Raw genomic sequence first — 15,043 nt, forward strand, 5'->3', positions numbered from 1 at the left:
AATGGGGGCTTTGCTGCTCATTAAATAAGCGGCTGAACGCCAGGGACCAGGGACAGAATGGAGACCGCCTGCCGGGCCTGCTCTCCCTTCCTTCCTCACACCCCATGGCTCCCGAATCGAATAGGTAGAAGGGGGCCAGGGATCAGACCGCTGTGGGGAAGGCGCAAGATGCTGGGGAACCGCCGCCCCCCACCCCGGCCTGTGAGCGCCCACGCTGTCGCATCTAGCAGTCCTGGGGCCCGCACGCCACATCACACCTTTTATTGAAATGTATGCCATGCAATCTGTTCAGGAGTTTGAAAAATAACAAAAGGGAGCAGGTCTGGAGACCAGCCTTGGCCCAGACACCACATGGAACAGGTCCTGAGTAGGAAAGGCACATGAGTTACCCCCTATTTTGACTGGGCAAGAAAAACCCACAAAGTGAGACACGGCAGGACAGCGCGGGGCCTTTGGGGGAGATCTGCTGGAAGGGGGGGCCCGGGTGGGATCCCTAAGCGTCCCCATGCCCCTGCAGGGTGGTGCGAGGACCGGCCCGCGTGACCCGCCTCCTGAGGAAGGGCTCCTGGAACTCCCCGGATGGGTGGGGGTGAGGCTGGAACAGACTGAGTAGCACCGGGGCAGGCCGGTGGAGGTGGGCTGGGGGCTCCAGGGCCCGCGTCTGCTGCAGACCGCGGGGTCCCAGCCTCAGAGAGCAGGCTGTTGCTTTGAGACTCTGCTGAAGGCTGAGGGCCCCGTAGTGGGGACAATGGTCCTTTAAGGCAGCCGGAGTTGAGGAGGCTCCAGGTTGCTCCTGCAGGAACTGGGGACGAGCTGTTCCTGGGCCCAGGGCTGTACACGGCCCCCGACACCCTGCATTTCTCCTGGTTCAAGTACTAAGTGTTTTGTGTGTATGCTGGCCAGTGTGGCACGTCACCTGCTGTAAGAACACAGGTTCGGGCTGGGACGCACTGGGGACTGGAACAGGGCTGCTCCCTCCTGATGCCACCTGGCTCTCTGCTCCTGTAGGCCCTGGGGTCCCGTGTGCCACTGCTGCAGGGCACCCTCCCGTGGATGGGCCGGGGGGGGACCCTGGGGCCAAGTACTCTCCTGGTACCCACATCACCGTGCAGACCAGGGAGGGAAGCAGCACCAGCTTGCTGAGCTACTGGGGAGGAGTTTTCATGACTGAGTCTGTGCTTGACCTTGGGAAGGCATGTGTGGGTGGGGAGTGGGAGGGGACCCCCAACCCCACTGCCTCAGGAGTCAGAGGGAGAAGGCCCAGCTCCTGGACTGGCCCATCTGTCCATTCTTGGGCCTACAGCCTGCTCTTCCCTCGAACCGCACCAGGGATGCGATACCCCCAGCCTCGGAGGGGACTCGGCAGCCGAGCCTACTTCCTGCTGGGTTCTTCCTGCCCAGGGACTCCCGGCCCAGCGGAGGCCTAGGCGATTCTCTGACTCCTCGCGGTAGCCCTTCGCAAACAGAGCTGAGGAGCACGGTGGGAAAGTGAGGGGTGTCCTCAGCCCTCGGGGAATTCTTGGAGGCCAGAGTGGGGTTGGGGGCTGGCACATGGAGTGGGTGGGGGATGCTAAGGGCAGTGCCTCTCTGGGGCTCAGGGACCCCCAGTAGGCAGGCTGTCGGGCCTCTGTGCACCTGCTGATCTAGACGTTCCTGCCACTGGGTGAGAAGGTGTCTGTGCAAATGTCTGACGTGGCCCCTGAGCTGCTGCGGTGGTAGCGGTGAGCTTGGTGCAGAGACTGGAAGCGAAGAGGTGAGCGGAAAAGGCCGACCGCAGGCCAGTGGATGCCATGGCGAGTCAGAGAAAAGGGAGGGGTCACCTGGCAACCAGTACCCCGAACACACACACCTCCCCAAACCCTCCCCGAGTCGGAGGCCCGAAGGGGACAGGATACCCCTCCAGATGTGCTGTTAACTGACATCTCAGAGTCCCCCAGAGGGACTCTGACCCCAGGGTCGCCCTCCAGCCCCACAGAGGAGCGGGCACGGATTTGACCTTGTGGGAAGTAGGGCACAGGTCAGGACCCCGAGCTCTAACCAGCTCACAAGGCCGGCAGAACAAAGGGTGCTGCTGTGCACCTCCCAGGCCAGGAAAGTTGGTCTGGGATGAACCCCGGAATTCCAGCCAGGCCACAGAACGTGCCCGGCCACCAGCTTGCCAAGAAAGAGAAAAGCAGCTCTGACATCCAGCGGCCATGAAGGAAATCCCTCTGCAGAAATGTTTCTTCCCATTGGGTGCTGAGGACGGTTCCTTGAGGACAGTTCGCCTCCCTCCCATTCGAGCTCCCAAGGGTCCTCTCTGAGAAAGCCCACCCTGCGGGTGGCCAAGGGGCCGGTGAAGGGGGGCTTCCCAGTGCTTGGTTGCTCGGGCCACACCCGGAGCTGGCTCCAGGCAGACGGGGCAAACGGAGGGTGGGGGCGGGTAGCGGGTGGGTGTCGATTTCCTGCAGAGCTGACAGGCCAGGGGGCAAGGAGTGAAGGGAACGGGTACCACGGAGAGAACACCCGGCGCTCCCTCCGCTGACGCACAGCCCTGCACATAGTGTCCTGTGTGTGTGCGCATATGCGTGTGTGTGCGTGCATGTGTGTGCGTGTGCATGTGTGCTCACGTGTGCACCCATTCCGGGCTCTGCACGTGAAGGAGGCTCGCCCCTCGCCCTGGCCTGCCCCCCGGGCGCCAGGGCACACGAGCTGGAGGAAGAGAAGGGGCAGTGCTGGTGGCAGCCGTGGCTCGGTGCTACGCCCCCGGGAAGTTGGCACACGAGGTTTCTTATTGCACCTCTCCACTCGGGGGGACACCCTCCTCATCTGCAGAAAGGACACAGACGTAGGCGGCGGCAGACGGGGCCCCAAATTGGCCCTACTGCCAATCACAGAGCTGGGAACAGCAGGGGGGAGCCAGACTGGCCACGGGACGCCCCTGAGCACACTCCGGTCCTGGCGGCAGGCCCTCGCAGGCCTGCCCGCAAACGGCCCGGGTGGCCTTCTGAGAAGCCAGCCAGCATCTGAGGAGGGGGAGCGGCCGGACCCTCGGCTGCCCGGCCTCCCCTTTACCGGGGTAGCTGGACCACTGCCCATCCTCGGCCAGCGGCCTCCAGGGGCCACAGGTGAGTGTCCTTACAAAAATAACTCTGAGTCTGTCCCCCCGGGCGGGGGCGGGTTTCCTGAGAGCACGCGGAGGGCCAGGGCGAAGGCCGTGAGGAGAGGTCTGGCATGGAGGGCTCCCGCCCTGCGGGGCCGGGGTTATGGCTGCAGGCGCTCCAGGTACTGCGGCAGGGGGTTCTCCTTGACGTATTTCTGGATGTACCAGCACGTGAGATGGGCCCGCAGGTCCTCCTCCACTACGAAGTCCAGAGCGGCCTGGCAGGCGGGGCGGAGAGAAAGGCGGTCAGTGCCCGGAGCCCGCACCCCTGCCACCGCGCTTCCCGGGCCGCTCCCCGACCCCGAGGGCGGGAGCTGGCTGCCGCGGCCGATGCTCTGCCTGGTCTGCAACGGAAGGTGGGAGGTGCTGCCGCCACCCTCCTCTTCCAGTTGGGGCAACCGAGGCAGAAAGCTTTGGTATGCTGCCCGAGGGCCACACGGCACTGAAGTGAACAGGCCAGGACTGGATCCAGAGGCCCCCGCTCAAAACCGCCCTGGGAGGGAGTCTCTACCCAGGCAGCCACGCAGGCACAGCTCTGCGCTCGAGAACAGCATCGGGTGGACACGGGGCAGGAGAACCCCCTCCCCGTGGCCGGTCTGGCCCGTCCCCTCCTTCCCCGCCCCTCCCCCCCAGCCACCAGGACACCTGTCACCCAATGCACCTGCCCCGGCTGAGCTCAGGGCCTCTGTGCTCCCAAGGCACCTGCCGCCTATAGCGCCTTTCCCCTCATCTCCACGTGGCCACTCATTTGATGCCTCCTTCTGGAACCTTACCCTCAGGCTGGGTCAGGGGCGCCCCAGGGCCCCCCGCACCCAGCAGAGGTCACGCTTAGTTCTTACAGGGCTCCCAAAGCCAATCGTGGGGGAAGCGATGAGGGTGCCAGTGTGTGGCCTTCATCTGTGGCTGTGGTTGTGTGCACCAACGAGCTCACGAGACGGAGAACGAGGGCCTGTCTGGTGCACGCCCTGCCTCTGGTGCCTGGCAGGATGCTGCACACGGCTGGTGTTTAATAAACGTTTGCTGAAACAAAGTGGAAGACAGCCGGGGTGGGGTTGGCTGGTCCGATGAAAGGGGAGCAGCATTTGCTGAGCACCTACCAGGGACCCCGCGCTTCCAGGTTGGCCAGCGTGACCCTCCAGCCCCACGTGCCCGAGCAGGCCTTGGTGCATCTCACCGTCCACACCCCGTCTCAGGACTTACTACCCGAGACCCTCAAGAGACAAGACTCCAGTCTCTGCTCCCGTTTCGCAGAAAAAGAAACCGAAGGCCCAAGAAGGTACCCGTCAGAGGCCACACGGTGAACACCTGGTGCCCTCGGCAGGCACAGCTCAGGGGAGTCCCGGACGGGGCCTCCAGCAGGCGCCGTGGCTGGCCGAGGCCGTGAGGGAGGGGTGCGCCCCGCTCCACGGCCCACCTCCCCTCTACCCAGGTGGGTAACTCCCGGGGTTTCCTCCTCAGTAACACGGGACAGCCCCCCCACACCAACTCACAGCTTGTCCCACTTAAAGGAAGAAGACAGCCATGTCTGAAATACTCAGGCACAAGCCGCTGGCCCCGGTCAGCAACTAAACCAGGGCAGAGGCTGGAGGAGGAACAGAGGCCCGAGGTCGGGGTGGAGGTTCGAAGGACGGGCGGAGGGAACGTGGGCCTGGAGTGGCCCTCGGGAGAACGAACGGAAGGCCGTTCCGTTCCAGGCTGCAGTTCCCCGCATGAAGCCCAAACGTGCTCTCCAGCCGGCCTGGGGTTTGAGGGGCTTTTGGATGAAGGGGCCGGGGTTGGGGGTTGCAGCACAAGCCAATGGACTCGAACGTTCATTTATCCACTTGTTCAGGAAGGATTTACTGAGCGCCTATGGACTATATGCCGGGTGCTGCGGCCCCAGCCAGTGAGCTCCTGACGCACGGCAGGCATCAGTGGCCAGGAGGCTTAGCTCTACAGAAACCCGGGCCCCAGAGGAGCTGGGGGAAGGCAAAGTGTGCTGCCTGACGCCTGCATACTCCCAGCTGTAACCTGTTGGCCGGGGCGGGGGGCACCCGTCTACACGTCAGCCAGGACACAGGCCCCGATCAGCCCCGGGGACCACGGTTTAGCTGAACGCGGGGGCGGCTCCCTCTCCCCACCCTTCACCCTCCGCGCCCCCTACCTTGGCGAGGTGCTTGGCAATGCCGCGCCCGCGGTAGGCGTCGGGGACCTCCGTGTGCTGTAGGTCCACGATCCGCTTGCCCACGTACTCATACAGCAGGACGGCCCGGTCGTGACATCCTGCGGACGGAGGGTGGTGAACAGGTGAGGCTGTGACGACTCTCGGGGCCTGACTCAGGCAAGTGGTGGAGGGACGGGCCCTTGGAGGCACGCTGCTAGAGTCGGATCCTGAATAATGTCTCTGTGCCTCAGTTTCCTCATCCATAAAGTGGGGATATGAGAAAGCACTCCTCATACGTAGCCTGACGACTAAATGAGGTCTCTACAAAACGCCCTGAGTAGCAACCTCAGCACCAGCCATCCATCTACCCACTCATCCACCTACACAGCCGTCTCAGCCATGCAGCCACCCATCTAGTCCCCAGCCGTCCTATCGGTCCATCTGTCCATTCAACCATGTATCCATCCATTCGCTCAACACGTGTTTACTGAGCCCCAGGCACTGTTTCTGATACTGGGACTCACCCACAAGCAAGCCAGACAAAGAGCCCTGCCCTAGTGGAAATGGCTAGAAGGGGAGACAGAGAATAAACAAGGAAAACAAGTTAATGTGTAGCGTGGCAGAGGGTGGGGCAGAGGGAGTGTTTGGTAGAGACAGGAAGGAGCAGAGGGAGTCAGCCCCGGGACGTCTGGGGGGAACAGTGTTTTGGCGGAGGGAACAGCTGGCGAAAGGCTCTGAAGCAGGAGAGGGTGTGGTGTGTTTGAGGGACAGTGAGGAGGCTCGGGTGGCTGGAGCAGTGTGGGCAAAGTGGGAGAAGGTGAGAATAGGGAGGTGACAGGAGCAGGTCCCACAGAGCCTCTTAAATCACTGTGAGCTGTGAGCCATAGGAGGGTCGTGGGCAGAGGAGGGGCAGGAGGTGACTCATGACTTCGTGGAATCCGTCCGGCAGCCTCGAGAACAGACCGGGGGCAGGAGCAGGGAGACAGCTGAGGCGGCTGCTGCACTAGTCCAGGTGAGTGATGATGGGGACACAGCCCCGGGTGGGGGCAGTGGGGGTGCGAGAAGGGATCAGAGTCTGAGGGTGTTTTGCAGGTGTAGCCAGCAGGGTGTGCCGATGACTCGGACGTGGTAAGGGAGAGAAACAAGAGTTGAGAACAACTCCACGGTTTATCATTTCAGACAGTTTCAAGTGTGCGAAGGAAAAAGTAAAGTGGGCTGGGGGCAAGATGGGGCCATTTAGCCAGGGGGGCAGTCTGGGGAGATCCCTCCAAGAAAACCTCTGAGTCGAGGGGGTGCTTGAGGGAGGGACAGGCAGAGGGTGCAGTCGATGCAAAGGCCCTGAGATTAGAAAACACAAATCACTGTCCCTAAAAGAAAGCATGTCAGCGCCAAGTGTCTTTGTCTAATTTTTGTAATGTTTTTAAAATTTTATTTTTGAGATAGAGTGAGCACGAGAGGGTGAGGGGGGGGGGGGGACAGAAGATTCAAAGCAGGCTCCATGCTGACAGCACACAGTCCAATGTGGGGCTCGAAGCCATAAACCGTGAGATCATGACCTGAGCCAAACTTGGACGCTCAACCCACTGAGCCACCCAGGCACCCCTATCTTTCTAATTTTTAAAAGCGGATGGTCTCGCATGTGTTGTAACTTTAAAGCATCCCAGAGAATTCGCCCCTAGTGCCGTCCGGGATCCCCGTCTATGGCGGGTGTGGAAGACGGACAGGCCTAGAGATAGAAATGACCAGACCAGGGTCTGGCAGCAAGTCGGACACTGCACCAGGGCCCGATCCCATGCGGGAGGCTTTCTTTCTGTTTCTCCCCAGAGCTCCAGGAGGGAGGCTACAATTCATCTTCCAATTTCCAGATGGGGAAACTGAGCTCCAGAAATCCAAGTACCACAGCGAGTGCCAGGGGAAACTGCCACCCAGGCCTCCGGAGCCTCAGCCCAGTTCTCTTCCTGCCCCCCCGCCCCCAACATGCCTCCTGCCTCCTGCCGCTGGGCCTTTGCCTTGGCAGTTCCTTCTGCCTGGAACGCCCTTTCCCCTTCTCAGCCCCAGTGATGGTGGCCCCAGTTCTGCCTCCTCCCCCCACCTCCAGACCCCCAACATCTCCTCCTTGTGTCCCAACTGTGGCTCTGCCGGCTGAGCTGTGGCCAGGGTCCAGCTGTGGCCTCCACGGCAGCCTGCCCCAGCTGTGTCGCAAGGGACTTGGTTCTCGGCTCCAGCATCTGTTGGAGTTACTCCAGCTCACCCAGTACGGGAGAGCAGACACCAGGAGGCTATTTTGGGCCCGAGCTGGTCACCAGTCACTGGAGGAGCTGTCTGCCTGCCCTGGCCATTTAATTACCCCAAAACTCATGGAGGGTCTACTATGTGTCAGGCAGGGTTTTGAATGCTATGCATGCAGCAGTGAAGAAAACAGACTGACCCTGCCTTCGTGGAGGAAGACAGAGAAACAAAACCACCGTAATAGAAGACTCGAGGCAAGCAGTTGGACAGCAAAGAGGGAAGGCCTACCATTTTAAACAGAGTATACAGGGAGGCCTCTTTGGAGCAAAGACCTGGAGGAGGCAAACCATCCAAGAGGAGATGCGGGGGCTGAGCTATCCAGGTGGTTAAGAACAGCATGTGCAAAGGCCCTGAGGTGGAACGTTCTCAGACCAGTGGCTGGGGAGGGGGCAAACCCGAATGAAGGAGGGAGAGCAGTAGGAAGGCGCTTTGGGGTCCTGGCTTTCCCAGGCTGGCCTTCAGGGAGATGACAGGCAGCTCACATCTGTGGGGCCCTGCCACGGGCAGCCCCGTGCTCAGCTCTCTCCACACACCAATCCTCTCCACGGTCTTACAAAATGGGTAAGGTTCTTACAGCCCCATTTACAGATGGGGAAACTGAGGCTCCAAGAGGCAGTCACACAGGCTGGCAGCATGTGGGGCTGAGTTCACGTAGGAGAGTTTTCTACCTGAAAGAGGTACAAAAAGGCATCTGGGGCCACCAGGGTGGGTGGGCTACGTGTGAGGGAAAAGCTCTGTACTGAATTCTCCCGCTGGCCAGACCCAGGACTCCAGGCTGGGGAGGACCCAGAGACCCCTGGTGAACAGTCTTGGGGAGCCTGGCCCGTGGCCTGGCACCTGGGCCTTAGAGAGGCAGCAAAGGTCACCTGGTCCCAACCACCCACACCTGATGCCTGGAGAGCCCCAGAAAACGGCCACCTTCCCGTGGCTCAGGCCAAGATCCTCAGGGCCCTCCGTGCCCTGCTTTCCTCTCAAACTCTGGCCTGATCCTTCAGCAGGTCCATGGACATAACCTTCAAAATGGGCCTGGAATCTGGCCAGTGCTCACGTGTCCACAGGCACCCTCTTCTGGCTGCCTTGCTGGCTTCCCTGAGTCCGCCCACTGGATCCTTTCTCTCACCTGGTGGGGACCTGGTCCAGCCACAGTGGCCTTGTGGCTCCTTACACACACCCAGCTCTTGACCCCCCAGCCTTTGTTGAACTGTTCTTGCTGCCTGCTTGGGCCCCAGACCCTTATCTGGGCCAGGTCCCATGAACTGCCAAGAACTCCAAGCCTCACTAGCAAGGGGGTCAGTGCTTGCCATTGGGGGGCCACAGGAACACGCCCAGGGCAGAGTGGGGCCCTGAGTTCCAGTCCCAGCTTTGCCAGGTGACCTCAGGCCAATCCTGAGACCTCTGTGTCCAAGACCTTACCTCTCCTGCTTGGGACAATCAGTACCACCCTCCTGGACCGCAGAATCACATCGAGATCATGAACTGTAACTAATTCTGAAGAAAGTTACAGCTGTTCCGCTAATGGGGCCCTGCCCTGGGTGTCTCCACTCTGGCACCCTCCATCCGGCCCCACTGAGGACCGAGGTCCCCGGGAAGCCATCAGGGGAAGTGGTCACCGAGAAATTCTTCTCCCTGGCAGGCCGGAAGGAGGAGCCGGGATTCAGGGTTGGAGATGTGGGACTTTTGGAGAGAGCCACCAACCCTGCTGTGCCAGAACGGGCCCTGAGTCGGGGGCCGGTGGATCCAAACACCCATTGTACAGGTCAGGAAACTGAAGCAGACGCAAAGCCGGAACCCGGGCCCTCTGCTCCCTCTGGGAGCCTAAGTAGCAGACTTAGGACAAGTGGGTGCCAGAGCAGGGGGGCAGGCCCAAGAAGCACCTGGCTGGCTTTTCTGGGCATCTGCACATACAGAGGCTGGTCTGGGGAAGGGCTACACATCAGTGGCTCGAGGCGGATTAGACATTGGGGCTGTGACCCAGAGAAGTGCGAGGGGCAGAACCCAGCACAGCCAGGAGGCACATGAGGCCAGAGCCTGCGGGTCCCCCAGGCGAGTCCGTCCACAGACTGGGTTAGTCCTCTCGCCAGTGCAGGCACCCTCTCCGTCCTCCCTGCTCTAGGTACCTGCCAACTCTCTGGAGACTTAGTCTTCCCATCTGCAAAATGGGCGTCAGAGAGGATGTGGAAAGCACCAGGATTCTAGGACCCCCCAGATGACCCTCCTACTTGCAGCATGTGGGAAACTCGGCCCTGGCTGGGAGGGGAGAGGAGAGGTCAAGGAAGGGACCTGCCAGGGATGGCGGCTCAATTCTGGCTTAGACGCCTACTGGCTGTGTGCCCTTGTTTCCTGGGAAATGGGGATGCGCAAGCTAGTGTTTCAGAACTTGGATGTGGGGGACGAGCCTGAGCTCCGGCATCATCTCATGCTCTACCCACGTGTCCTTCTTCGTCTCTTCAGGACCCAGCCATTTCTCCCCAGCCCTCCTCACAATGTCCAGACTAGTGCAGTAGCTACCTCCCTGCTCCTATCTTGCCCCACACAGTCTGGTCCCCTGGGAGCAGCTGGAAGGAGCCCAGAACATCCCGTCAAGCCTCCTCCGCTCAGGACCTTCCCAGGCACCCACCTCACTCAGAGTCAAAGCCAAGTCCTCAGTGGCTTCTGTGGCCCTGGTACCCCCCCACCCCATGACCTCTTGATCTTATCTGCTGCGAGCCCCGAATCTTCCTTTCTCCATTACTCCACTCCCTATTTCTCTGGATACACACCAGGCAATGCAGGGCCCCTGTTCTTGCTGCATTTTCCACCCAGAACCCCCTTCCCTGCCTCCTTTATGTCTTTACTTAAATGGCACCTTCCCAGAGTGGCCCTTCTGGACATCTGATTCTAAACAGCAGCCCTTTCCCAACACACCTTCCCGCTGCCCTGCTTTATTCCTCACCAGGCCCTCGGTTTCTAGGACACTTTAAGCTTTCTTTACTGTTCACTACCCCTTTAGACTGTCAGCCCCACGAGGACTCAGCACCTAGAAGGATGCTCGGCACCCGGTAGGTGCTCAATAAGGACTTGTGGAAGGAATCCCAACTCTTCCCTTCCCAGGTACAAGACCTCGAGCAAGTCGGTCGCTTCCCTGTATCTCAGCATCCTCATCCGCAAAACGGGAAGAGCAGTGTCCCCTCCCCCCGCCCCTCACATGCCCAGGGCCTTCGTGGAACGAGAGGACTTGAATGCAGCTGCTCAGTCTCTTCCCTCACCCAGAACCAGAGCTTGCTGGAAGCTTATCAGCACAGCTCTGCCAGGGGGGATGGCCCCAGAGCCTGCACCAGGAGCCCTGGGGCTGCTCTGGCTGTCCGCCTAGGCATTCACGTCTCTCAAGGGGCACAAGGAGCCAGTCTCCAGGGCTTGCTCTGTGGTTCGGGAGCCGCCATGACAGGCTGTTTCCCCTCGGCAACCGAGGCAGGACTGGGCCCAGAGAGAGATGATCTCCATCCCCTCCCCATATACACACCCAGACCCCACCTTGCAGGCTGGAGAGAAGCTGGCCGCCTCCCACTCCTCCCGGGGCTTGGCTGGGGAGCCCAGGCCATTTTATACTTAGCCATGTGGGGAAGGGAAGGAGCAAGTTTAGAAATAAAGCCAGGCCCACATCCAGCCTTGACCACAGCCAATTCTAGAGGGGTGTCCTTCGGCTGTACTGATTTGCAAAAAAAAAGGAAAACCCCAAATGTTCCCTTTTTCTTCTGTCTCTATGAATGTATAGAGGAGCCTCTTTAGCCCCCAAGGGAACCAGAGGCCTCTCTGGAACCTCAGAAAAGAGGATCTGAAAAACCCCAAGGACCCTCCACACAGGAATGGCCAGCCCTGAGTGTCATGGCCAGTTAGGCCACAGCGAGCACCATGGCGGTGGAAGGTCTTAGGTCCACAAGGAAAGAACGCTGCGTAGGGTCAGTTGGGTTTGAGTTCTGGCACTTGGTAATGCAGGGCAAATCACTGTCCCTGTGGTTCAAACCTCAGTTTACTCATCCATAACGTGGAGGTGATAGTGCCCACACCACCGGGATGTGGTAGGGCCTGAGAAATGTCCAGGCCCCAGCCCCAGCCCCAGCCTTTCCTGACTGCTTCCAAGGGCAGGCTGGACAAGCCCATTCCAGGAGTCACACCAGGTAGGATTCTATCCCAGCTCTGCCCTAACTTACTGCCTGACCTCAGGCAAGCCTTTCCCTTTTCTGATCCCCTGCCTTCGTTTCTCAGAAATGGGCACAATGGCCCCTAAGGGCCCTTCCGGCTTGGACACTGCCTCCAGGGGCCCAGCTGGGAGGGAAGAAAAAGTTATTAATGCGGTGCACAAGGAGTTCATGGTCCTGGATTTTATAATTCTTTTTTCAATCCCCCAGACCTCTTAGCGGGGAGGGAGTATGGGTTAGTAAGTGGTGGAAACTTTCTTTACAGGAAATGAAGACTCGACTTTACTTTCTGGTTTTAAAAACAGTGATCAGTCCACGCTGATCAGCACTTGCTTTATGCTGCCGGCGCTATTCTAAGCCTTCTTCACTCTCATTGTATTTCATCCCTACAACCAGCGGAGAGGAGTGCACGGGTGGTATTACCATTGCAAAGATGGAACTGGGGCACACAGATGAGGCAACTCGGCCAAAGCCTGAGAGCCAATGGGGCTGACGGTGACACCTTCCCTTCCATCGTCCCCACCGGGGCAGACACTTCACTCTCTCCCTCCGCCCTAGGTCTGCTCAGAAGATTCTCCCAACTCGGTGCAGGAAAGCTAAAGTCCGGGGGTGGGGGCGGCAAGAAGCCATTTAGCACCCAGGGAAAGGGGAGACGTCCCCATTGATCCACACTCCAGGACCACTGACGGCAGCCCTCAGGGGGTGTCCAACACCGGAAAACAGCCGCGCTCGAGCAGGTGAGGGTCCGAGTAGCTGAAGCAGGGTGCCGGCCGCAGAACACCCGAGCTGGCCCTACTTCTACCTTTGCCTTCCGGGGGGGGGGGGGGGGTGGTGGTGGGAGTCCCCTGCCAGCCTGCCCGGGGCGCTCCGCGTGGGCGCGCCTCTCCCGGGCAGCCCGCTCCTCCCCAGCCCGCGAGTCGGCCGCGCCCCCACCAAGCCCGCGAGCGCAGCCCCCGGCCTGATCCCGGGGCGCCGGGCGGAGCAGCACCCGAGCGGCGGCCGCCGGAGGCCACCCCGCGGCGCGCGCTCGCGACGCCCCTCCCGGGCCGCGGGCCGGGGGCGCGCGCCCCAGCTAGGGGGCGGCCTCGGCGGGCCCCGCTTGCTCGCAGACAAAAGGCGGGGGCGGGCCGGACGCCGCGTTACCGTTGAGCCGGACGGTGAACTGGCGGCGCCGGCGGTCGTGCTCCACGCGGATGGGGCAGCCCTGCTCCAGCGCGCCCAGCGGCGCGGCGGCCGCCGAGTGCGCCATCTGCGCGCCGGGCAGCGGCCGCTGGGACCCGCGGCCCGCGCCTGCTCGGCAGGGCCGGGCGCGCGGAGCGGTGCGCGGGCCCGCGGCGGCGGCGGCGGCGGCGGCTGCGGCTGCGGCGGGGACGGAGACTCGGGACGGCCGGCAGCCCGCAGCCGGGAGACCGCAGGCGGCGGCGCAGAAACTGACACTCGGCGGCGGCCGCGGCGGCGGCAGCAACAAAAAAAAAGGAGGGGGGCCAGGAAATCAGCTGTGAGGTCACGTGCGGCGCGCAGCCAGTGGGCGCGCGACCTTTTTGTTTTGATACATTCCATTCGACTCTTAAAGGGGCCGTGCGCCTCGCTGGCCGCGTTCCACTCGCCGCCGCAAACAAAACAACGCGCTCCCCGTCTGCACCAGGACCCCTTTCCCCTCTTGCGTTTGACCCGCAAGCAACTTTGGGCCCCCACACGGACCCCTTCTCAAAAAGATGTAACCACCCGTGGGGAATCTAATCGTCCTCTCGAAGCCACCATTTATTAAGCACTTGCTGTGTGCACAGCGTGTGCATAGCAAAGCCCTGGTAAGCTACAGGGAGCGCTCAGTAACGACTCCCTGCACTCAGTGAAAATTCTCATCACAAGCCTGAAAAATAGGTATGCTTGACTCTATTTTACAGATGAGGAAATAGAGGCCCGAGGCACTGAAAGACCTGAGGTCACACAGCTGGGACCTTGGGAGGCTTGGTGCTTCGTATCCGACCCTTATGCAGGTATGGCTGGTGAGGAGGGACAATCCTGAGAAGACTCGTTTGGGATAGGGGTGAAATACCGCCTCACCCCAAAAGAGACAGAAGTGTGAGAAGCCGTGGAGATCTCTGGATCCACTCCACAGTTGGGGAAACTGAGTCCCAGAAAAGGGGCAGGAACTCACAAGACTGTGGGGGTGGCGGCAAACTTCTTTTCCGAAAGGGGGACTTGACCAGCCTTCCTCCGACCCTCATCGTGTTCACACTTGAAGCTGTGCTCCCTCCCACCCACTGCTGTTTACGAATCACATGAACTACAGGTTACCCTTTACTAGTTTGTTAATTAAGGTGCAAGCTTGAAGGTCACTGCCACATGACCACTACCCAAATCGCGGCAGAGAACACTTATGGTTCCCTCACGGCTCTTCCAATCAGTGGCCCACGCTTTCAAGTAAGGACTGTCCTTGACTTCTAGCATCATTAGCTAATTTGATTTTTCTGGAATTTCACATAAACAGAATCATAGTGTGCACTTTTTAGTGTCTAATGTCTTTTGTGCAACATTATCTGTGAGATTCATCCATGTTATCTTGTCATCACTGAATGGTATTCCATTGTGGGCACATACTGTAATTTATTTATCTGCTCTCGGGTTGCTTTCGGGTTTTGACCATTACGAATAAATCTTGAACACCTCTTTTGAACACATTCTTGAACACCTCTGTCAGTGTCTGTATTGTAGCACTCCTGCTGGGTCTTCACCAAGAATGCTGTGTCTTATGGAAGGTGTAAGAGAAATTGCCTTTTATGAGACCAAATTATGAGACACTGTCAGACCTTTTTCCAAAATGGCCATACTATTTTATGCTCCTAATAGTAATTTTGAGAGTTCCATTTGGTGTTGGCATCTTTTAACTTTAGCCATTCTGATGAGTGACTGTCAAGTGGTCTTTCAGTGGCTTTAAGTTGCATTTGCCCGATGACTGATGATGTTGAGTGTTTTTCGAAAGACTCTTAGCCATTTGGATATCCAATTTTGTGAAGAGCCTGTTTAAGGATTTTGCCCGTTCACTTTTCTTCTTTTTGATTTATTGGAGACTTTTCTTTTTATAGCTTGGTTGTAAGTCCTTTGTCAGATGTATTTATTGAGAATATCCTAGCAGGATTTTTTTTTTTTTTTTTAACAAGTGTACATTGTATCATGGAGTTTGGAAATAAAAACAAGGCTGAGGAGTGAGTCATTATGTACAAGGAGACAGAAAGAGATTCTGGGGTCAGACGGGGCCTTGACCTCAGCTGAGTCAGGGTTGACTGTAATCCT

At 59.4% G+C, this 15,043-nt stretch overlaps 1 protein-coding gene and 1 long non-coding RNA gene across 3 annotated transcripts; one reads left to right on the forward strand and one right to left on the reverse strand.

Annotated features, from left to right (window-relative positions):
- Positions 1-246: 246 nt before the first annotated feature.
- On the reverse strand, positions 247-13,207 carry NATD1 (N-acetyltransferase domain containing 1). 2 transcript variants are annotated; one of them, XR_006714757.1, is made up of 4 exons: positions 12,893-13,207; positions 5,286-5,404; positions 3,916-4,162; positions 3,248-3,360 (listed from the first exon to the last, which is right to left on the reverse strand). XR_006714757.1 is itself a non-coding variant. In XM_045487658.1 (3 exons), exons 1-3 carry the CDS (start codon positions 12,996-12,998, stop codon positions 3,244-3,246), a joined length of 342 nt encoding a protein of 113 aa, XP_045343614.1. In that variant the 5' UTR covers positions 12,999-13,188; the 3' UTR covers positions 247-3,243. The 2 variants fall into 2 exon arrangements, 1 of the variants encoding a protein (XP_045343614.1); XM_045487658.1 differs by lacking the exon at positions 3,916-4,162 and having other exon boundaries at positions 247-3,360; positions 12,893-13,188.
- Positions 13,208-13,360: 153 nt separating this feature from the next.
- LOC123603146 lies at positions 13,361-14,430 on the forward strand. The gene is made up of 2 exons (XR_006714763.1): positions 13,361-13,557; positions 13,654-14,430. It is a non-coding gene; the product is annotated as an uncharacterized LOC123603146 (long non-coding RNA).
- Positions 14,431-15,043: the final 613 nt, after the last annotated feature.

This window comes from Leopardus geoffroyi, chromosome E1, assembly GCF_018350155.1.
Source record: "Leopardus geoffroyi isolate Oge1 chromosome E1, O.geoffroyi_Oge1_pat1.0, whole genome shotgun sequence".
Taxonomy (NCBI): Eukaryota; Metazoa; Chordata; class Mammalia; order Carnivora; family Felidae; genus Leopardus; species Leopardus geoffroyi.